The sequence below is a fragment of the Pterocles gutturalis genome, unplaced genomic scaffold (genome assembly GCF_000699245.1).
Source record: "Pterocles gutturalis isolate BGI_N339 unplaced genomic scaffold, ASM69924v1 scaffold5623, whole genome shotgun sequence".
Lineage (NCBI taxonomy): Eukaryota > Metazoa > Chordata > Aves > Pterocliformes > Pteroclidae > Pterocles > Pterocles gutturalis.
The window spans coordinates 1,561-20,208 of record NW_010125389.1 but is presented as its reverse complement, the minus strand read 5'-3'; the positions used below and the strand labels follow the sequence as shown (position 1 = coordinate 20,208).

The 18,648-nt window shown below is 50.6% G+C and overlaps 1 protein-coding gene across 1 annotated transcript in view; it reads left to right on the top strand.

Moving 5' to 3' along the window:
- ARID1A (AT rich interactive domain 1A (SWI-like)) overlaps positions 1 to 18,221 on the top strand; it is a 35,790-nt gene extending 17,569 nt beyond the window's left edge. Inside the window, 16 exon segments of the mRNA XM_010078536.1 lie at positions 111 to 200; positions 909 to 1,076; positions 1,693 to 2,008; positions 3,243 to 3,388; positions 3,534 to 3,643; positions 5,501 to 5,710; positions 6,246 to 6,453; positions 10,259 to 10,391; positions 10,596 to 10,768; positions 10,942 to 11,092; positions 11,244 to 11,378; positions 11,487 to 11,583; positions 13,036 to 13,724; positions 13,726 to 13,904; positions 14,208 to 14,338; positions 15,231 to 18,221. Coding sequence (XP_010076838.1) covers positions 111 to 200; positions 909 to 1,076; positions 1,693 to 2,008; positions 3,243 to 3,388; positions 3,534 to 3,643; positions 5,501 to 5,710; positions 6,246 to 6,453; positions 10,259 to 10,391; positions 10,596 to 10,768; positions 10,942 to 11,092; positions 11,244 to 11,378; positions 11,487 to 11,583; positions 13,036 to 13,724; positions 13,726 to 13,904; positions 14,208 to 14,338; positions 15,231 to 16,961 — 4,667 coding nt within the window. The 3' untranslated portion in view covers positions 16,962 to 18,221.
- The last annotated feature ends 427 nt before the right edge of the window (positions 18,222 to 18,648 follow it).

Below are 18,648 nucleotides of genomic sequence, written 5' to 3'. Positions count from 1 at the left end.
CTGTGGCAAACATATCCCTCTTCTGAAGTTGTTTGTGCTGCTGGCATTCAGTACCTGGGTTTTGTGGTGTGCAATTTTGGTGATGAACCCCTCTCCTTTCTGCGGTGCAGGCAATCAGATGCCACCCCGACCGCCCAGCGGCCAGTCGGACAGTATCATGCATCCTTCCATCAACCAGTCAAGCATAGCGCAAGATCGAGGTGTGTGGCATCAGTTAAAAGGTTTAATTGTAAAGCTCGATGTGTATCTAAACATTACCTGCCCTGGTGACATGGATTCTGTGGTGAGATAGCATTTAAAAGCTGCCCCAGCTTCCCAAGCTGCAAGTGTTCAGACACCTTGCAGGAAATTCAACTGTTGCTGGTTGTTTGGCCTCTTCATGTTCCATCCAAGCCAGCGGTTCGGCTTGTGAGATGTTTTCTCTGGCTTTTGACGTGCTTTTCTGTGAATGTTGGTTCTCCAAGGTCCATGACCTTAAGCTTCAAAATGAGGGGTGCTCACAACAAGATTGCATGCCTTTCCCCCCTAAGAGAACAGGGCTGGTGTGGGGGGAGATGCATGTAAAATGTCAGCTCTCGTGGCTGAAGGTATGTAGTTGTCACCCTGAGAGAACAAACTAGCGAATAAAACCCACCGCCACCAAGAAGCCCCTGGGATTTGCAGAGTTATGCTGCCTACTCCTGCGACACTAAGGTATTTTTTCTGGTTAAAACAGGAAATTGGATCTATTATCTTAGCAGATGACACTGGCTCCTTAATAGCAGCCGCTGTAAAATCTGTCCGGGCTGTTGCCGAAAGGATTTTTGTTAGTGTGTCCCGGGGGCTGCTGTTAGCTCGGAACATGTGTGTCCAGTGACACCTCTGGATACCTGCACTGATAATTGTCTGCTCCACTCACTGGTGCCCAGGTTACATGCAGAGGAATCCTCAGATGCCCCAGTACAGCTCACCCCAGCCTGGCTCAGCCTTATCTCCCCGTCAGTCTTCTGGAGGACAGATGCATGCTGGAATGGGGCCGTACCAGCAGAACTCCATGGGAAGCTACGGACCCCAGGGTGGGCAGTACGGACCTCAAGGTGAGGCGCGGTCAGCTCATCAAGGTGGGAAATGAGCTTAGCAAATACAAAAGTCCTGTCTCAATTGTAACATCTTGTCTTTGATAAACTTTTTATTTGTCCCCTCTTTAACATGTGGGTAATCCAAAACAGTGTGCTCCTTCTGAGCTGGAAGGAACTGGGCTTTTTAAATGTTGAGATTGATGAAATCTGTTGCTTTCGGGGCTAGTGGTAATTCTAAATGTAGGATCCTTCCTCCTCATTTGAAAAGTTTTATGTCATGCGTCCAGTGTAATAGAGAAGGGCCAGTTCTCTTTGGAGAAATTTGAGTTTTGTATGTTTTGGAAAGGGTTAAGTGAATTTTTTACATCCTGTCCTGAACCATTGAGCTCACTCTGCTTGGTTGAGGCTTGGGAGAGTTTCAGGCAGCTTTAGAATCGATGTTGTTACTTGGCTATGTCAAAACACATTTTATGTGGCTTATATCCAAGTACTTTGACTTTTTGTTGAGGTGTGAACACTCCCCCTCATCTCTGTTAGTGATCTTTAAATATTTGCTGATAGAAGATTTTTTTATGGTGATTCATAAACTTAACTAGTTGAATGATGTTGTCTTCTCCTCTTTTTATCTCCTTAGGAGCTTATCCCAGGCAGCCAAACTACAACGCGATGTCCAATGCCAACTACCCCAGTCCAGGGATGGGAGGGAGCATGAACCCCATGGGAGCAGGGAGCCAGATGCACGGGCAGACCGGTGTGCCACCCTACAGCGGGCTTCCTCCGGGCAGGATGAGCCACGCCACCATGGGGAACAGACCGTATGGACCTAACATGGCGAACATGCCGCCGCAGGTGGGGACAGGGATGTGCCCCCCGCCGGGTGGCATGAATCGCAAAGCACAAGAAGTGGCTGCTGCCGCCATGCATGCTGCTGCCAACTCCATCCCCACCAGGTGAGGACTGAGAGCTCCCCTGCTCTCTGGGATTCACAAAACCCCTTCCCTGCCTCATAGCCAGGTTTCGGAGCTGTGGGTGGAATAACCCAACGTTGGGGTAATACCAAACATACGCTTCCTTGAAGGTTTCCCCTCCCTGGAGACTTTTTCATCAGTCTGAAGTGTTAAAAGCGAAAGAGCGTAAAGCTTGGACAAGCAGTGTCTGGGAATGCACCGTCAGTGGGTGCTTAGGGAATTTTGAATATTCAGAGGTGAAATCTGTTTTAACTCTGAGATCCCCTCAGTTGTTTTTACTTTTGGGTCTTCTTTCTTCCATGAGTGACTCAAAAGACGCTGCGTGTGCGGTAAAGCCCATAAATCAAGCAGATGGCCATTCGGCCGCGTCTCTCCGATCCAGGGCATTACTTGTCCAGTGTCATGAACTTCTTCCTTTAGGGCCTCGAGGAGCAGCTGTGGGGACAGGGGCTGGAATTCAGCACTGAACTTTGCAGCTATTTTCTGTGGTTATTTCTTTTTTTATCGCGCATTTCAGAGTAGGTGTATGTGGCTTACCAGAGTGCTGTGAGAGCCATGAACTGGCTTCTACGTTGGGTTCTCCCAGTAAAGCCATGAGGGATATTTGTTGTCTGACTGGGCATCGTGCTCTTTATCCTGACGCAAGGGCTGCCGCTGCAATCTGCTGCCTGATGGTACCGGTGGCTGCTGAGAGTCAAGCTCCCAAAAGCCCATAAAGGCATCAAAGCCTGTCCTCCGAGTAACAAGCTGGAGCGACAGTTGGGGATGAGGTTTCTGATACATGTAACAAAAAGGAAAGAAATAAAGAAAACTTGTTGAACGTGGCTGGAGCACTCCCCTGCTCGTCTATAGAAATAGTTCTCCCTGAAATGCACGGGGCTGCAGGATTTGCAGATCTGTTCTTCCCTGTAAAAGGCAACGTAACGACTGAGATGAAGTTCAGTTTGGGGGTGTAGTAAAACAAGATTGAGGGTGAAAGTCCTTTCCAAATGGTTTGTGTCCCCTTTTCTTTTGAGAATGAGACTTGGGCTCTAGGGTAGCTGAGCTTTCAAAGAGCCTCTGGTCTTTGGTCTTCTGCTGGAAGAGTCAGCTGGAGAAAGGAACTTCTCCACTTCCTTTGTAGAGGGTTTCATTCAGCAAATCCGCTTCATTAGAAGACAAGATCTTTGTACGTTCTACTTGCAGTAAGTGTCTGTTTCTTCCTTGCTTTCTCTAGGCCTCCTGGTTATCCCAACATGAACCAAGGGGGAATGATGGGCACCGGAGCTCCGTACGGACAGGGAATGAACAGTATGGCTGGCATGATAAACCCCCAGGGCCCGCCCTACCCGATGGCGGGGAACATGGCCAACAACTCCGCAGGTAAGCCACTGCTGACTGTGAGGCATTTCACTGATTTTTTTTTTTTTTTTGTCGTAAGCCACTGCTGACTGTGAGGCATTTCATTGATATTTTTTTTTTGTTGTTGTTGTACTGGATTGAAAATCGGATTCTTTTAACTTCCTAGGGCTGGCAGCAAGCCCTGAAATGATGGGTCTTGGGGACGTCAAATTAACACCTGCAACAAAAATGAACAATAAGGCAGATGGAACGACAAAAGCAGAATCCAAGTCAAAGGTAAAATGGTTTTGTGTTTTTTTTTCTTTTTTTTTGATGACTCCCATCCTCTTCATGGGAATAAAACCATTGCAGGTTCACTTGGATTGGATAGTGCATCTAGTTAGTAGCGAGTGCGGTTCCTTAGGGAAACGTGATCTGATTTGTCTTCCTTACCCTGAGCAGACTCCTCATTAGCAGGGCTGTCCTTGTAGTGTGTGATCTGAACTCAGGAGTGTGGCGAGCCAGAGGGATATCCTCTTTTGGGCTGCCTAATATTCTGGAGCTTAATTAAAGATACAAGTGTCTCAAAGCATGTGTTCAGAGTAGGCTCTGGCTATATGTGCAATAAACCACTGAATGCCCCCGTATGTTAATGACAGTACTCCTGAGGAGCCTGAATGATGAGACTGCCGTCCCTGCAGACCCACGAGCCCTCAGCAGGGCCAGGAAAGGGACTTTTCTATCGGAATTCACACGTCCTCCCCTGTTTGTGACTCAGGAGTTCAAACCTCTATCTAGAATTTCTGCCAGGTGCCTGGCACACCTTATTTATGTGTTCTTGTTTCAACTGTGGGCCAGTCTTGCCGTTATTGACTGGGGAGAAGGTGCCTGAACAGATGCAGCTTTATCCGAGTCCCCAGGTCCTAGGAACAGCTGGTTAGACCGCTGCTGGGATCGGAATGGTGAAGGTGAAGGCCATCAGTGAGAGGAGATTCAATGTGAATTACACTCCGTGTGTCCAGCCCAAAGAGCTGTGCTCGAACGGTGCCGGAGGTTTCCAAGAGGTTCTTCAGGATTTATCAGGAAAATCCAAACCGTTGAGGATTTGTGGGATTCATCAGCTGTTCAGAAATGAAGGGGAGCATTTCCCAGTGCTTTGAGAGTAATCAACGTCACTTGCAAAACAATTTAGTATTGGGAATGATCACCTGCCACAGTGAAACTGCCAGAAGTGTAAACAAACCTGAGCTTGTGTCTGTGTAGGCTTGGAGCAGTCAGTTCTCACCTCTCAGCTGGAGGTGGTACACCAAAGTGTTACAGATGTTTCACAAACAAACCTCTTACTAATCCTGTATAAAAGCCAGAAGAGGGAGGCAAACAAGTTCTTCAGGGAGTGTTTTTCTTTGCATTACTGCTCCTGGTTTCAAAAGAACCACCAAAAAAGCAGTTTCTGAGCCCAGAGTCTCTTCTTTTGCTACCTGAAGGAAAGTACCCGCTCCGCAGGTTCCAGCTGTACCACCCCCGTCTGCAGGAAGATCCACGTCTCTCGCTTCTGCTCCTGTGTTCTGGCATCTGCCGTGCTGTTCGTGACAAACAAGGACTTCAGTGCTCCTGGGCTGGGAGCTGCCAGAAGCTGGAAATAAGGGTTGTTCTGTCCTTCTGGTCACATTGTCTCATGTGCTCATGAATACACTCAGTCTTGGGCGTAGGGGTTCTTCCAGAACATCATCAGATTTGAAGTTCTCTTCTAGTTTGGAAGTTCATTTTCATTTGGAATGCCAGAACTATTTCTGCTGTCACTCCCAGGGTATGTGGTCCAGGGGGAGAAAGACAAAACAATATGCTTACGTGCTACCAAAGGACATGGGGGAAGCAAGGCAAGGTGCAGGAGCCCAGGCTTTGCCTCTGAACTGAGAACAGCTACGCCTGTCTCAGCATCAGCCGACTATTATTGGACAGAGGTACCACAAAAGCAGCTGCTACTCAGGGAATTCCCAGAAAATACATTTTTAAAAAGTGAAAGGTTTCAGGAAGGGAAGTGTAGGTCTGATATAAAGCTGTTCTCAGTACGACAGCAGAACACTGAACTCTTACCTGACTTTGAACTGGCTGCTTTGGTCCTGCTCAGCCCTGATATGTGTTTCCTTCTCCCAGAAGTCCAGTTCTTCGACTACAACCAATGAGAAGATCACCAAACTGTATGAGCTGGGTGGTGAGCCCGAGAGGAAGATCTGGGTGGATCGTTACCTGGCCTTTACTGAAGAGAAGGCCATGGGCATGACCAACCTCCCGGCGGTAGGCAGGAAACCCTTGGACCTCTACCGGCTCTACATCTCCGTGAAGGAGATCGGAGGATTGACTCAGGTGAGTGTCCAGTGGCCAGCGTGGCGACAGGGTGCTTGTGGTCAGAGCTGCCCATGCTCTGGCAGTCACAGGTCAATAGGCAACACGATTCACAGTTAGATTTGTAGCTGGATGTAAACCATGACTTTCCATTTAGATGTGTTTATTTTCTTTTTATTATTTTAAATAATGCTTATAAAACCCAGCATCCTTTGAGTGAGCCAGACGTCTGCTCTCCCGCTGTCTGGTTGTGGTGAGAGTCAGTTCAACCCTGCTTTGTCCAGTGCAAAGATTGGCGGCTCTGTCTTTGCAGCTGGCTGTCAACTGACCTTGTGGCTAATTTGATTTGCAGTCTGTCCCCTCTTTGAAAAGTTTTCTGTAGGTGAGGAGGAGAGTTTACTAGTTCTGGGTTTTGAACACACCTGTGTCTCCTCTACTTAGCCCTTATTGCATCCTTTCTTTCAGCTGGGAAGGGGTGTTTTCTCCCCAGAAATTTTTTTTTTGGAGGAGAAGTAGCTGGGATTTTGAGTTTAGATCCTCTTGTTTGGTTGTGCAGGTCAACAAAAACAAGAAATGGCGTGAGTTAGCCACAAATCTCAATGTGGGCACGTCGAGCAGTGCAGCTAGTTCTTTGAAGAAGCAGTACATCCAGTGTCTCTATGCCTTTGAGTGCAAGATTGAGCGAGGTGAAGACCCCCCTCCAGATATCTTTGCAGCTGCCGATTCAAAGAAGTCTCAGACGAAGATCCAGCCTCCATCTCCAGGTGAGTTTAGACACTGGTGTAAAGTGTGCCATGAACATGGGAACCCGAGGGTCTCTGGCCCTGTCCACTGACTCCACATGCTGGGGGACAGACTGGTTCTGAACTTCCATCGAGCCCCCGTGTCTCTCTCTAATCAGATGTTCTGTGGTTGTGTAGATGAAATGCTTTTGTAATGTGGGAGTGGGTGATAGAGGGAGTAAGTTAAACCTCTTGGGATAGTTCAGGTTTTGTGTCCTACCTCTGTACAAAGTTTAAGAAAAGGGAAAACATAAAAATACATAGATCCGCACACACACCTCTGTGCCTACCAGTACATCGCCGCCGTATGAGAATCTGGTGGAGGGGGAAGTCTGGAGTTCTCTCTTCCAGGTGATCTCTGCATGTTCTAACTGCAGCCCTTGTTGGTGCTTAGCTTTGGGAACCTGCTGGAAAAGTTGTGCTTGTTTTGACTCTGCAAGTGCTGCCTTCTGGGAGGAAACGCATGACGTGGGTGTGCGCTCGTCTTCTCATGAGTTACGTTAGGAGACAGTGAGGACTGGCTGAGGCTTCGTGCCCGGAGAGCCTCGGGAGCCTGTTACACGTTGGATGCTCTAGAATTCAAGCCCCAACTTCTGCTGTTGTTTCAGTTTGATGGAGGGGCTCCAGTTTCTGAGTATTGAAGCATAGTGTTCAATTCAGGGGAAAAAAAAAGAAAAAAAAAGGACAAAACATCCAGGCTAGCAGTGCATGCTGTACTCTTTAGTCTTCAGAAAGTCTGATCATTGCTGTCTCATTTGCATCGAGTTCGTTGCTTGAATTGCTGCTGAACTTGCCAACCCTTTAAGTTTCAGTTTTCCAGTTTGTCTTATAAGTAAAACCTTCAGATGCTTTTTCTGGTCAGGAGCCTGTTCCTGTAGGTGAAATAAGAACGTTTTCTGCTTTGAAGTTCCTGTGACATTTGCAAAAAAATGCCTTTTTGGTTCTGCAGCCTGGCGTCATCTTTGTCTGGCTCCTGAGGAGTGGAAGAATGAACCTTTTTGACTGTACGGCAGTTGTGTTTCAGCCCAGCTAAGCCCTCGATCGACAGCGTGCTTGTTCGAATATTCTGTTGGCAACTACATTTGTCTATCCTCCCGGTTACAGAGTGTTGTTTTTCTAAAGAACTAAATCACATCTCTTGACGAGTCAGGAAACCTGTCCTGGTGTAGCTTCAGCCTTGGTGTATTCTGCAAGATAAAGCAACTTCGGTGTCGTTAGACTGAACTTGTGTGTAAAGCGATGTCTGAGTTCCCCTTAAACCTGACCACAAATCCATCCCGGCTTTCTTTCCAAAGCCTCTTTCTTCTCCCCCTGGGATACCAGGGCAGTGGAACAAAGATATTGAGAGCATTTGGGGTTTATTTGGAGGGGGCTGAGATGTTTTGGAAGCCTCTTAAAACTTCTCGTAGCGCTAGGTGCCTGTCAGGATGGATTAGATGGCGCATCTGTTTCTGCTGGTGGTACGTGGAGGTGGTCGGTCTGCTTCTGCCGTGATGCAGGTGACCTCTGGCTTCAGCACGCCACAGCGGGAGCTGGCAGGGCTGCTGTCCCTTGTGCAGCGGGTTTGATTCCTGGCGTGAGAGGACGGGGCTTTACACTTGTCTTGCTCCAGACTCCTGCAGCTGAGGATGTGCAGAGGCAGCCCTGAAGCGTGGTCGGTTGCTCTGATCCTTTAACCTGCCTCACTCAGCGTGTTCACGCTCCTCTTTCACTCTCCTTGTCCTCTCCATTGCTCCCCCGGATCGGCAGGAGCGGGGGGTACAGGGCACACCCCCAGCTCCGGGGTGAGGAGCCGCAGAGGAGCGCTGAGTCCCAGCGGGTGCTGGGGTGCCAGGGGCTTGCTGAGACCCCGCTGGAGCAGCGTCCTGCAGGGTGGCACACACAGGGACCTGTCTCCCGGCCAGAACAACCTCCCTGTTTGAAAAGCCAGCGGTCGGCAGTGGGGCACGGTGAAGTCCCATCGCGTGGCTGACGGGCTCTCTCATCCCACGCAGACACGCTTTGCTCCCCTTGCAGATGTTATATATCTGTCGGTGAACTTCTGCAGAACTTTGTGGATGATGAGGCCGGCTCCGTACAATTCTGCATTAACCACTTTTTGGTGCTGCAGAGCATCTGACGCCTTGCTGGGCGATCGCCTGGGCAGAGCTCTCGGTGCCGGGGCTGTTTTCGAGGCAGTGTGCATTCATCCAAAACCAGAAGTGTTTAAAGAAGGGTCTTGGCTGGAGTGGACGGGGCATTGCCTCCTGGGCACTCGGCGTGTTTTACCTGCAAAAACCTTCCTGGGTTCCTGCTCCCAAACTGCAGCGGGTCCCTGGGGAGGCGGAACCAGTCTGTGCTGGGTTTCAATTCCCAGAGCATGGAACTGGCCCGGCTCCAACCGGGTGTAAATTTGTGAGTGGGAGGGACAGCGGGGGGTGGGGACAAACACCAAACAGCAGTGACGCGGGGAATGTCTCCAGGCCTCTTCCTGCCGATGCCAGCGTTAGGAATGGCCCAAACTGCAGCGGGTCCCTGGGGAGGCGGAACCAGTCTGTGCTGGGTTTCAATTCCCAGAGCATGGAACTGGCCCGGCTCCAACCGGGTGTAAATTTGTGAGTGGGAGGGACAGCGGGGGGTGGGGACAAACACCAAACAGCAGTGACGCGGGGAATGTCTCCAGGCCTCTTCCTGCCGATGCCAGCGTTAGGAATGGAGACAAGGCGGCGAATTCCTGGGGGAAGCAAGTGGAGCTGTGGGCAGAACAGCGGATGAATGAAACTCCCCGCTGAGCTTGCCTCTGCCCTCCCTTCTCCCGAGACCTCCCCGGGCTGGGAGGGAGTCGCGGAGAAGAGGACAGGGTGCCAGGAAGGTGGGGTGTAAACAAACATGCCCTGGATGTGACCTGGGAGGATTTTAATGAATAGCTGAAATGACTCATCAACCAGCAGGGCTGAGGCTGAGGGATATCGGGTGCTGGGGATGGTAACTAATGGAAACATTAATTAAGAGTTCAGCTCTTGCCAGCTGCGAGGAGCGTATGAACCCGAGAGCTGATAGTGTCACAGCGATCCAGGGGCAGGGGAGCGCTCCCAGAGCTCCCAGCACAGCTGGATTGCACGTGGTGTCCTGGGATTTTTGATGAAAGTTTACTGCAGCGTAAAGCAGCCCGTCCAGAGCCAGGGAACTTGCTGGACGGGTTTTGTCATTCAGTGAAAGATCCGGCATCTCCTGCATTCCCTGTTCCAGGCATCTCTGGGAGTGGTGCTTGAATCAACCTGCATGAATTAACCCCTCTCGAAGGGCAGAGCAGCAGAGGAGCCTTGTTCAACGTTGCGTGGTGACTTCAGCTGGAGTTCCCATCACTCGAAAGATGGTGGGACTGGCAGGAGAGGGCTCAAACCCACCTTCCTGCTGGGTAGAGAGTGTGAGGGTGATGGGTCAGTGGTGGTCTCTGGGCGAGAAGCACTGCTGCTGCGCTCTGTGCTGTAGAGCATCAACCGCTGAAGCCAGGGAGCTTGGGCAGCACAGCACAGTGCCACGGCGGTGGCACGGCGCGTGAAAGGGAACGTGGTTGAGAATGAGAATGAACACGTCCTCTCAGTTTTGCGTTCCTGTACGTGGTTCTTCTGGGGGGTCTGGCTCAGTGTTCTTGCAGCATTGAGCTCCTTGTACATTTTTTGGCCGTGTTTCATCTGTCTTTATTGAAGGACTCTGTGCTCTCTGTTCTTGAGGGCGATGCTCTGGGAGGTCGTGGGTTGCATCTCTAGGGTGCAAAGCTGCTCACGCCACGTTTCTGTTCTTGCAGCGGGTTCAGGCTCAATGCAGGGCCCTCAGACACCTCAGTCCACCAGCAGCTCCATGGCAGAGGGAGGAGACTTGAAGCCACCAACTCCAGCGTCGACACCACACAGTCAGATGCCCCCTCTGCCAGGCATCAGGTAGGAAACCACCGCACCCTCGTGCACCGCGAGCGTGCCTCTGGGTCACTGCCACCGATGGCTGTTCTGGTGGGGCTCTGTGGCTTTGCTCCTTTGGTAATGGCTCGTGATCTCAACACCTGAGAGGGAACATGTGGGGAAGAGTATCCTGAGGAGTGCTGTGGACCTCTATAATCCCGTGTCTGTGTGTTTTTTCTGAATCAGGAGTAACTCAGTGGGCCTTCAGGATGCCTTTGCAGATGGCAGTGATCCTACGTTCCAGAAGCGGAACTCCATGACTCCAAATCCAGGGTACCAGCCCAGCATGAATACCTCTGACATGATGGGTCGCATGTCTTATGAGCCAAATAAAGATCCTTACAGCAGTATGAGGAAAGGTGAGGAAGTCCTTGCGTGCCCCTCTCCCTTTCCTCCTCCAGTACCGACCCCTGTGCCCGGCTGTACGCTGGAGCGTGCCGCAGGAGCCCACCCGCTTGCCTTTCTTCCCCATGAGATCTTCTTTCTAAAGCAGAGGCAGAGATGTTTATTGGTCCTTCTTTCAATATTTCAGCTCCAGGAAGCGATCCCTTCATGTCCTCAGGGCAGGGCCCCAACAGTGCTATGGGTGACCCTTACAACCGTGCTGCAGGCCCAGGGATGGGGAACATGGCCATGGGACAGCGGCAGCACTATTCCTACGGAGGTCCTTACGACAGAGTGAGGTGGGTATGGAACCTGCTGAGACCCTGAGGCACTTGACCCCTGTGAAATGATAACTTTCACTATTCTGACTTTTCCGATCGTCTTTTTCCATCTGAGGAGCAAAGGTGAATTTAAATGGACATGTGGGGTTTTGTCTTTGCTTTTATGTAGGACGGAGCCCGGCATGGGACCCGAGGGCAACTTGGCAACGGGAACGCCGCAGCCGAACATCATGCCTTCCACCCCTGAGTCGGGGATGTACTCGCCCAGCCGCTACCCGCAGCAGCAGCAGCAGCAGCAGCCAAGGTCTGTGCGGGGTGTTGCTACAAACAGCTCTTCCCAGTTAGAGCTCTGGGACTGGGAAAGCGAAGCACACATCCCATCAGACAAGTAACGCATCTGTTTCTTCTCCAGACATGATTCCTATGGCAATCAATTCTCCACTCAAGGCGCATCCTCGGGCAGCCCCTTCCCTAGCCAGCAAACTACCATGTATCAGCAGCAACAGCAGGTGAGTTAGCAGAAAGCTTCTGATTTGTTCAACCGAGAGACTGAAGAGTTTTATCTGTGAAATTTGGGAAAAGGGGAGGATGGGAGCTCTTTGGGCTGTGTGTTTGCTTTATGAATGTGTAGAATTAAGGACCTTCTACGGGAGGCTTTTTTTTTTTTCCCCAGTTTCCAAATAGTTTAAATAAGTCTTAATTAGCGTTTCCAGTGTTGTGTTAGCAAACCAATGTTCTGAGAATGGAGGCTGTGTAGTTTGCAGACAAGCGCACCCTGGTCGTGCAGCAGGAGATGGGGAAGCTTCCCTGGGCTGCTCTGCCCCTCTGGAACTTCCTGAATCCCATCGTGTTTCTGAAACACTTTAGGTCCAAGTGGTGAGATGAGTTTGTTTGCAGTAAGTCTCTCATCATTCTGGGGAGCTCTTTCAGGTGGATCATTCTGCACAAACCAGGGCTTTTGGTTTTTTTGTCTTTGCCTTACTGAGCCTGCAGACAAAGGCTTCAGACCTGCCTTCACTGCCTCCTACTCGTGGTTCTCAAAACCACCAGGTTTGTTTCAGGACAGAGTTTGAATGAACGTACGTCTCTTTCCATTATCCTTACCTATGACTTGCTCTTTGTATCGGTGCCAAGACCCATCATGTTTTCCTGATAATTTCGAGTCCTCTGGTTTAAGGAGAGTAGAGAGAGGACACTCACTGGGCTGTTCTAAGAATAATTCCAAGTGCTTTGCAGTTTAGCTCTGCAACCAGAGCCACGGGGCAATGAGCCAAGAGTTCAAGTTACTCTGGTACTTGTCATCTTTGAAGCCCTAGAGCTCCATCTGAAGCCAGTCGTGACCGTGGAGCTCTTGAGCAGGCTGTGCAGCAGCTAGAGCAGAGACCCTTGGAGGCAAGAGAGATCTTGGATTTTAATTTTGTCTCGGCAATTGGCTGTTTTCTCTATTTGCACTTAGAAGTAGGGGGAGAATAGTTCTTGCTCCTTTCAGTGATGTTTTGAAATCTCCAGGGAAGGGAGAAGCAGGAAGTACGACGGTTTTTAATGCATCTTGTTGATGCTTCAGCAGAAGCCTCTCTTTTCTGGGAAACAGAAGAGAAATAGGGTCTGATAAAATTCCTGGATGTGAAAGGAAACCAAGTACCTGTGCTCGGTTCGGTTTGTGGTCAATGTATGGTAGAGCTGAGTCTTCTCTACAGGAAGGTCCTTCCTGTGGGCTGCCTTCTGCCCCCAAGGCAGCCTCGTGGAATCCACAAGGAAACTACCCAGCCAGCCGCAGGGAATTGGTCTTGGCTTGTGGAACGGAAAGACTGACCCAGCTTCATGCTGGATGTGGCTAACAACGAGACAAGTCTTGTCCTCTTACAGGCCATGCCGTGGGGCATATCCTACCACTGAGGTTTGGGTCGCTTGTTTCCAAGTAGATAATCTCATATTGTCGATGTCTTTTATTTTTCCTGTAGAATTACAAGCGACCGATGGATGGCAGCTACGGCCCGCCTGCTAAGCGACACGAAGGGGAGATGTACAGCGTCCCGTACAGCGCCGGGCAGGGGCAGACACAGCAGCAGCTGCCTCCAGCACAGACCCAGCAAACGAGCCAGCAGCAAACTGCACAGCCCTCTCCACAGCAGGACCTGTATAACCAGTACGGGAGTTCCTACCCTGCTGCTGACCGCCGATCTGCTGGAGGGCCCCAGAACCAGTTCCCATTCCAATTTGGCAGAGACAGGGTCTCGGCTCCGCCAGGCTCCAATGCTCAGCAAACCATCCCTCCTCAGATGATGGGTGGTCCCATCCAGTCTACTCCAGAGGGCCCGCAGCAAGGCGCCATGTGGCAGGGGCGCAACGAAATAGGGTACAGCTACGCGAACCGGCAGAGCAGCGGCTCTGCGCCCCAGGGGCCCGCTTACCACGGAGTGACTCGAACAGATGAAATCCTGCATTCAGACCAGAGGGTCAACCATGAAGGACCGTGGCCTTCCCACGGGAACCGGCAACCTCCCTATGGTCCCTCTGCCCCCGTACCCGCAATGACGAGGCCCCCCCAGTCTAACTACCAGACCCCCGCTAGCATGCAGAATCACATTCCTCAGGTATCCAGCTCAGCACCTCTGCCCAGACCTCTGGAGAATCGCACTTCTCCTAATAAATTTCCTGCACTCGGGGATGAAAATGCAGAAGGCAGGACCGCCGGTGCCTGCCTCGCACATCACACCAGCAGCTGTACAGCCTCCCATGATCCGACGAGACATCACCTTCCCTCCGGGATCAGTAGAAGCTACGCAGCCTGTGTTGAAACCCAGGAGACGGCTGACAGCAAAAGATATCGGTAAGAGGAAACTCCGGCTTTTCTGCTTGTGCCTGTCGAGGGGATGGGTGCTGCCGGTACCCTTGGGTACAGCGCTGCTGAGGGGAAGGGCTCTGCTGGCTTTGAAAGAATTACATTTTTGCAGGTTGGTTGTGTTTTCAGACATCATTTTGGCATTGTATGCAGAGAGATTACTGGTAGATAGAGTCTTGTACATCATCTTAAACAGGCTCTGCTCTTCATGGGTCCAAAAAGCAGGATCAAGTATCTCCTTTTTTGTTTTGAAACTCCAGGAGCTGGAAGTATCGTGTGTTTATGTTACAGGAACTCCTGAAGCCTGGAGAGTGATGATGTCTCTGAAGTCCGGGCTGCTAGCTGAAAGCACGTGGGCCTTAGATACCATAAACATCCTGCTCTACGATGACAACAGCATCATGACCTTCAACCTCAGCCAGGTGGGTGCAGATGCTCTCTGGTGCAGGTCTTTGAAGTGCTAATTTTGGAGGGTTTTCTGGCAGCCAGATGGCAACAAGCAGCTCGTGCCCTTGGAGGGCCACGCTCCCAGATGTCCCTCTGCCAGGAGCACACCCGGTCTGGACAGAGCGTGGGGCTGGGTCGCTGCTACTCGCTGGCCTGGGTAATTGGTATGTGTGCTGGTGCGTGTGTGCTCTCCCCTCTGCGGAGACATGCTGCCTCTGTAGCAGAGGAGCTGGGTAACGGTGGGGAGGCCGTAACGTGCGTGTGTGCTCTCCCCTCTGCGGAGACGTGCTGCCTCTGTAGCAGATGAGCTACGGTGGGGAGGCCGTAATGGCCTTTGCAGCGAGAGTGCTGTGAAAGGCTGGGGGCTGCTCGTGTTTGCGGGTGTTGATGGCGTTTGTTCCCCTCTGGCCCCGTCTCTCCCCCGGGACAGTGCGCAGGGAGGCTGGACCCCGATCCAGAGGGCCAACCTCTCTCAGTTAGTTGCCACGTGCCTTTGTGGCTGTTGGGAAAACTGCTGGGCAATGCTGTGGAGGCTGTTGTGGTTGGTGCTGCCCTTCCCCTTCCTGTGGGTTGACCAGAGGGGAGACACAGCCACGAGCACACGGGTGTTTGCACAGGGATGGGTGTGCGGAGGGTGGGCAGCTTGGATGCTGACAGTCAGGATGGGGTGTTGCCTTTGTTCCTTTTCTCAGAGCACAGAAAGCTCTCTTCTGCAAAAGGTTTATTGCCAGCGTGGAAAGAACCCATTAATTAACATCGCAGCTTAAATTTTTAGCCCTCTATGGTCTGCTTTCCCCGTTGCTCATGTTGTTTTCTGATCACTGTTCCCTTCCTTCCTTCCCCTCCTGTTTTTTTCCTCCCTTGTAGCTGCCGGGACTGCTGGAACTCTTGGTGGAGTATTTCCGTCGCTGCCTGATCGAGATCTTTGGAATCCTGAAGGAATACGAGGTGGGAGACCCAGGGCAAAGAACACTATTAGATCCCGAAAGGTTCCGCAAATCTTCAGCTTCCTCTCACGAAGAAGGGGAGGAGGATGATGATGAAGAACCACGGAGCCTGAACTGTGAGGAGGAAGAAGAGGATGAGGAAGAGGAGGAGGCTGCATTTTCGAGCAAGGACAAAGCACCTCTAGAGATCAGCGAGGAAAAACTAGTCAGTAAATTCGACAAGCTTCCAGTCAAGATTGTGCAGAAAAACGACCCGTTTGTGGTAGATTATTCAGACAAGTTGGGGCGAGTGCAGGAGTTTGAAAGCGGGCTGCTGCACTGGCGGATTGGCGGCGGAGACACCACTGAGCACATTCAGACCCACTTTGAGAGCAAGACGGAGCTGCCTTTGATTCACAAACGAGCTTCCTGCAACTCTGCTTCGAGGAAACGTTCAGCAGCCGAGAGCATTCTGAGCACGAGGGAAGGAGAGACCCCTCCATCCGACAGCATCCCGGAGAAGAGGATAACCGCTACCATGGACGACATGCTTTCGGCACGTCCAGGCTCCCTGTCAGGGGAGGAGGAAGAGGTTAAACCTTTGGAAACGGCGAAGGAAAGCAGCAAGTTTCCCTTTGGCATTAGCCCAGCTCAGAGCCACAGAAATATAAAAATTCTGGAGGACGAACCTCACAGTAAAGACGAGACGCCCCTCTGCACCATCCTGGACTGGCAGGACTCTCTGGCAAAACGCTGCATCTGTGTCTCTAACATCATCAGGAGTTTATCGTTTGTGCCGGGCAATGACTTTGAGATGTCCAAACACCCCGGGCTGCTGCTGATTCTAGGGAAACTGATTCTCTTACACCACAAGCACCCAGAACGCAAACAGGCGCCCCTGACCTACGAGAAAGAGGAGGAGCAGGACCAAGGGGTGAGCTGCAACAAGGTGGAGTGGTGGTGGGACTGCTTGGAGATGCTGCGTGAAAATACGCTGGTCACGTTGGCCAACATTTCTGGCCAGCTGGACCTCTCCCCTTACCCGGAAAGCATCTGTTTGCCTATCCTGGATGGACTCCTCCACTGGGCAGTGTGTCCGTCAGCGGAGGCCCAGGATCCCTTCCCAACACTGGGACCCAACGCGGTCCTCTCCCCTCAGAGACTGGTTTTGGAAACACTCAGCAAACTCAGCATCCAGGACAACAATGTGGATTTGATTCTTGCAACTCCTCCTTTCAGTCGCTTGGAGAAGCTGTACAGCACCCTGGTGCGGTTCCTTAGTGACAGAAAGAACCCGGTGTGTCGAGAGATGGCTGTGGTACTACTGGCCAACTTGGCACAGGGGGACAGCCTGGCAGCGAGAGCCATCGCTGTGCAGAAGGGCAGCATTGGCAATTTGCTGGGTTTCTTGGAGGACAGCCTGGCCGCCACGCAGTTCCAGCAGAGCCAGGCCGGTTTGATGCACATGCAGAACCCACCCTTTGAATCGACGAGCGTGGACATGATGCGCCGAGCCGCTCGGGCGCTGCTCGCCCTGGCCAAGGTGGACGAGAACCACTCGGAGTTCACGTTATACGAATCGCGGCTGTTGGACATCTCCGTGTCGCCTTTGATGAACTCTTTGGTATCACAAGTTATTTGTGATGTACTGTTTTTAATTGGCCAGTCATGACAGCTGTGGGATCCGAGACCCTGTGTGCGTGTGCGTGAGTGAAGAACTTAGAAACTGACTGTTGCCCTTTATTTATGCAAAACCACCTCAGAATCCACTGTCTCCCCTGCGTTATCCTGCTTCTCCCTTGGGAAAAAATGTCCCCTTCCCTTTCCCCTTCCCCTTCCCTTGCCCTTCAAATTTGTCCTGAATCCCTTATTAAAGGAGACAAAGTTCTGTCTACATAGAAGACTTTTTTTTATTTTAACCAAAGTTACTGTCGTTTACAGTGAGTTTGGGGAAAACGACTTTGCCGTGTTATCACATTGACAGGCACCACTTTCATAACTGTTTTTAATGGTAAAACAACTTCTGAAGGAAAAAAAAAAAAAAAAAAGTGACTGCTGAACTCTGTGTGGTTTATCGTTGTACATTCACAATCTTTGCAGGAACCAAGAAGTTACCAGTTGTGAACAGACCTTGTCGGAGGGAGGCCTGTGCAGTAGCGTGTAGGACTTCATGTACTGTACACCTTAAACTGTAAACATACTGTAATAACGTCTCACATGGAAAAAAAAAATAACGCTGGATCAGCAGCAAGCTGTAGTTTTTAAAAATGTTTTTAGTTAATGTTGAGGAGAAAAAAAAAAAAAAGGCTTTTCCCCCAAAGTATCATGTGTGAACCTACAACACCCTGACCTCTTTCTCTCTTCCTCCTTGATTGTATGAATAACCCTGAGATCACCTCTTAGAACTGGTTTTAACCTTTAGCTGCAGCCCGAGCGCTGCCACGTGTGTATATATATATGACGTTGTACATTGCACATACCCTAAGATTCCTTGCAGTTTTGTCCCCCTCTCCCGACCCCTTTATAGTATGACGAGTTAACGAGTTGATGACCTGCAAAAGCGAGACACAATTATTTAATCTCTTGCCAGACATCCCTCCCTGGAGGATGCTGTACAGGTCTCTGTGTATAAAGTCATTGCTGTCTCAGCAGCCAATCAACTTATAGTTTATTTTTTTCCTGTTTTTGTTTTCTTTCTAATCGAGGTGTGAAAAAGTTCTAGGTTCAGTTGAAGTTCCTGATGAAGAAACACAATTGAGATTTTTCAGTGATGAATTCTGCATATTTGTATTTCAGACGATGTAGCTAAAAACTTGATGTAAATTCCTCCCTTTTTTCCTTTTTTGGCTTAATGAATATCATTTATTCAGTATGAAATCTTTATACTATATGTTCCACGTGTTAAGAATAAATGTACATTAAATCTTGGTAAGATGTTTGTAAGGGTTTTTTTTACTGGCAGAAGGAGGAGGTGACTTTTCAGGGCTGACAGGTCTTGTAGGCATGATGATGGTGTAGGGCTGGTGTAGGTTTGATGGTGGAGGTTGGCTGCTTCTAACCGCGCAGCACCGAGACCTCAGAGGTCTGTCACCTCAGAGGTGACGAGGTCCTGTTGTGCTCTGGAGACCCTCGTGGCATACGGTCTGGCTTTGCTTTCTCTGTCTGGCTTGTTTTCTGGCTTAGTGCTGCTGAGGCTCAGGGATTGCGGCATGAGGCGACGCTGTGACCGAGACGCTTGGTTCCCAGGGTGAAAAAGGCAGTCGCGGGTGAGGCAGGCAGTTCTCTTGCAGCTCTGTAAAATGGAAAATTTTCATTCCCCTCGCATTTTTCACATTTTCTTGGAAGCATTTGTGTGGACT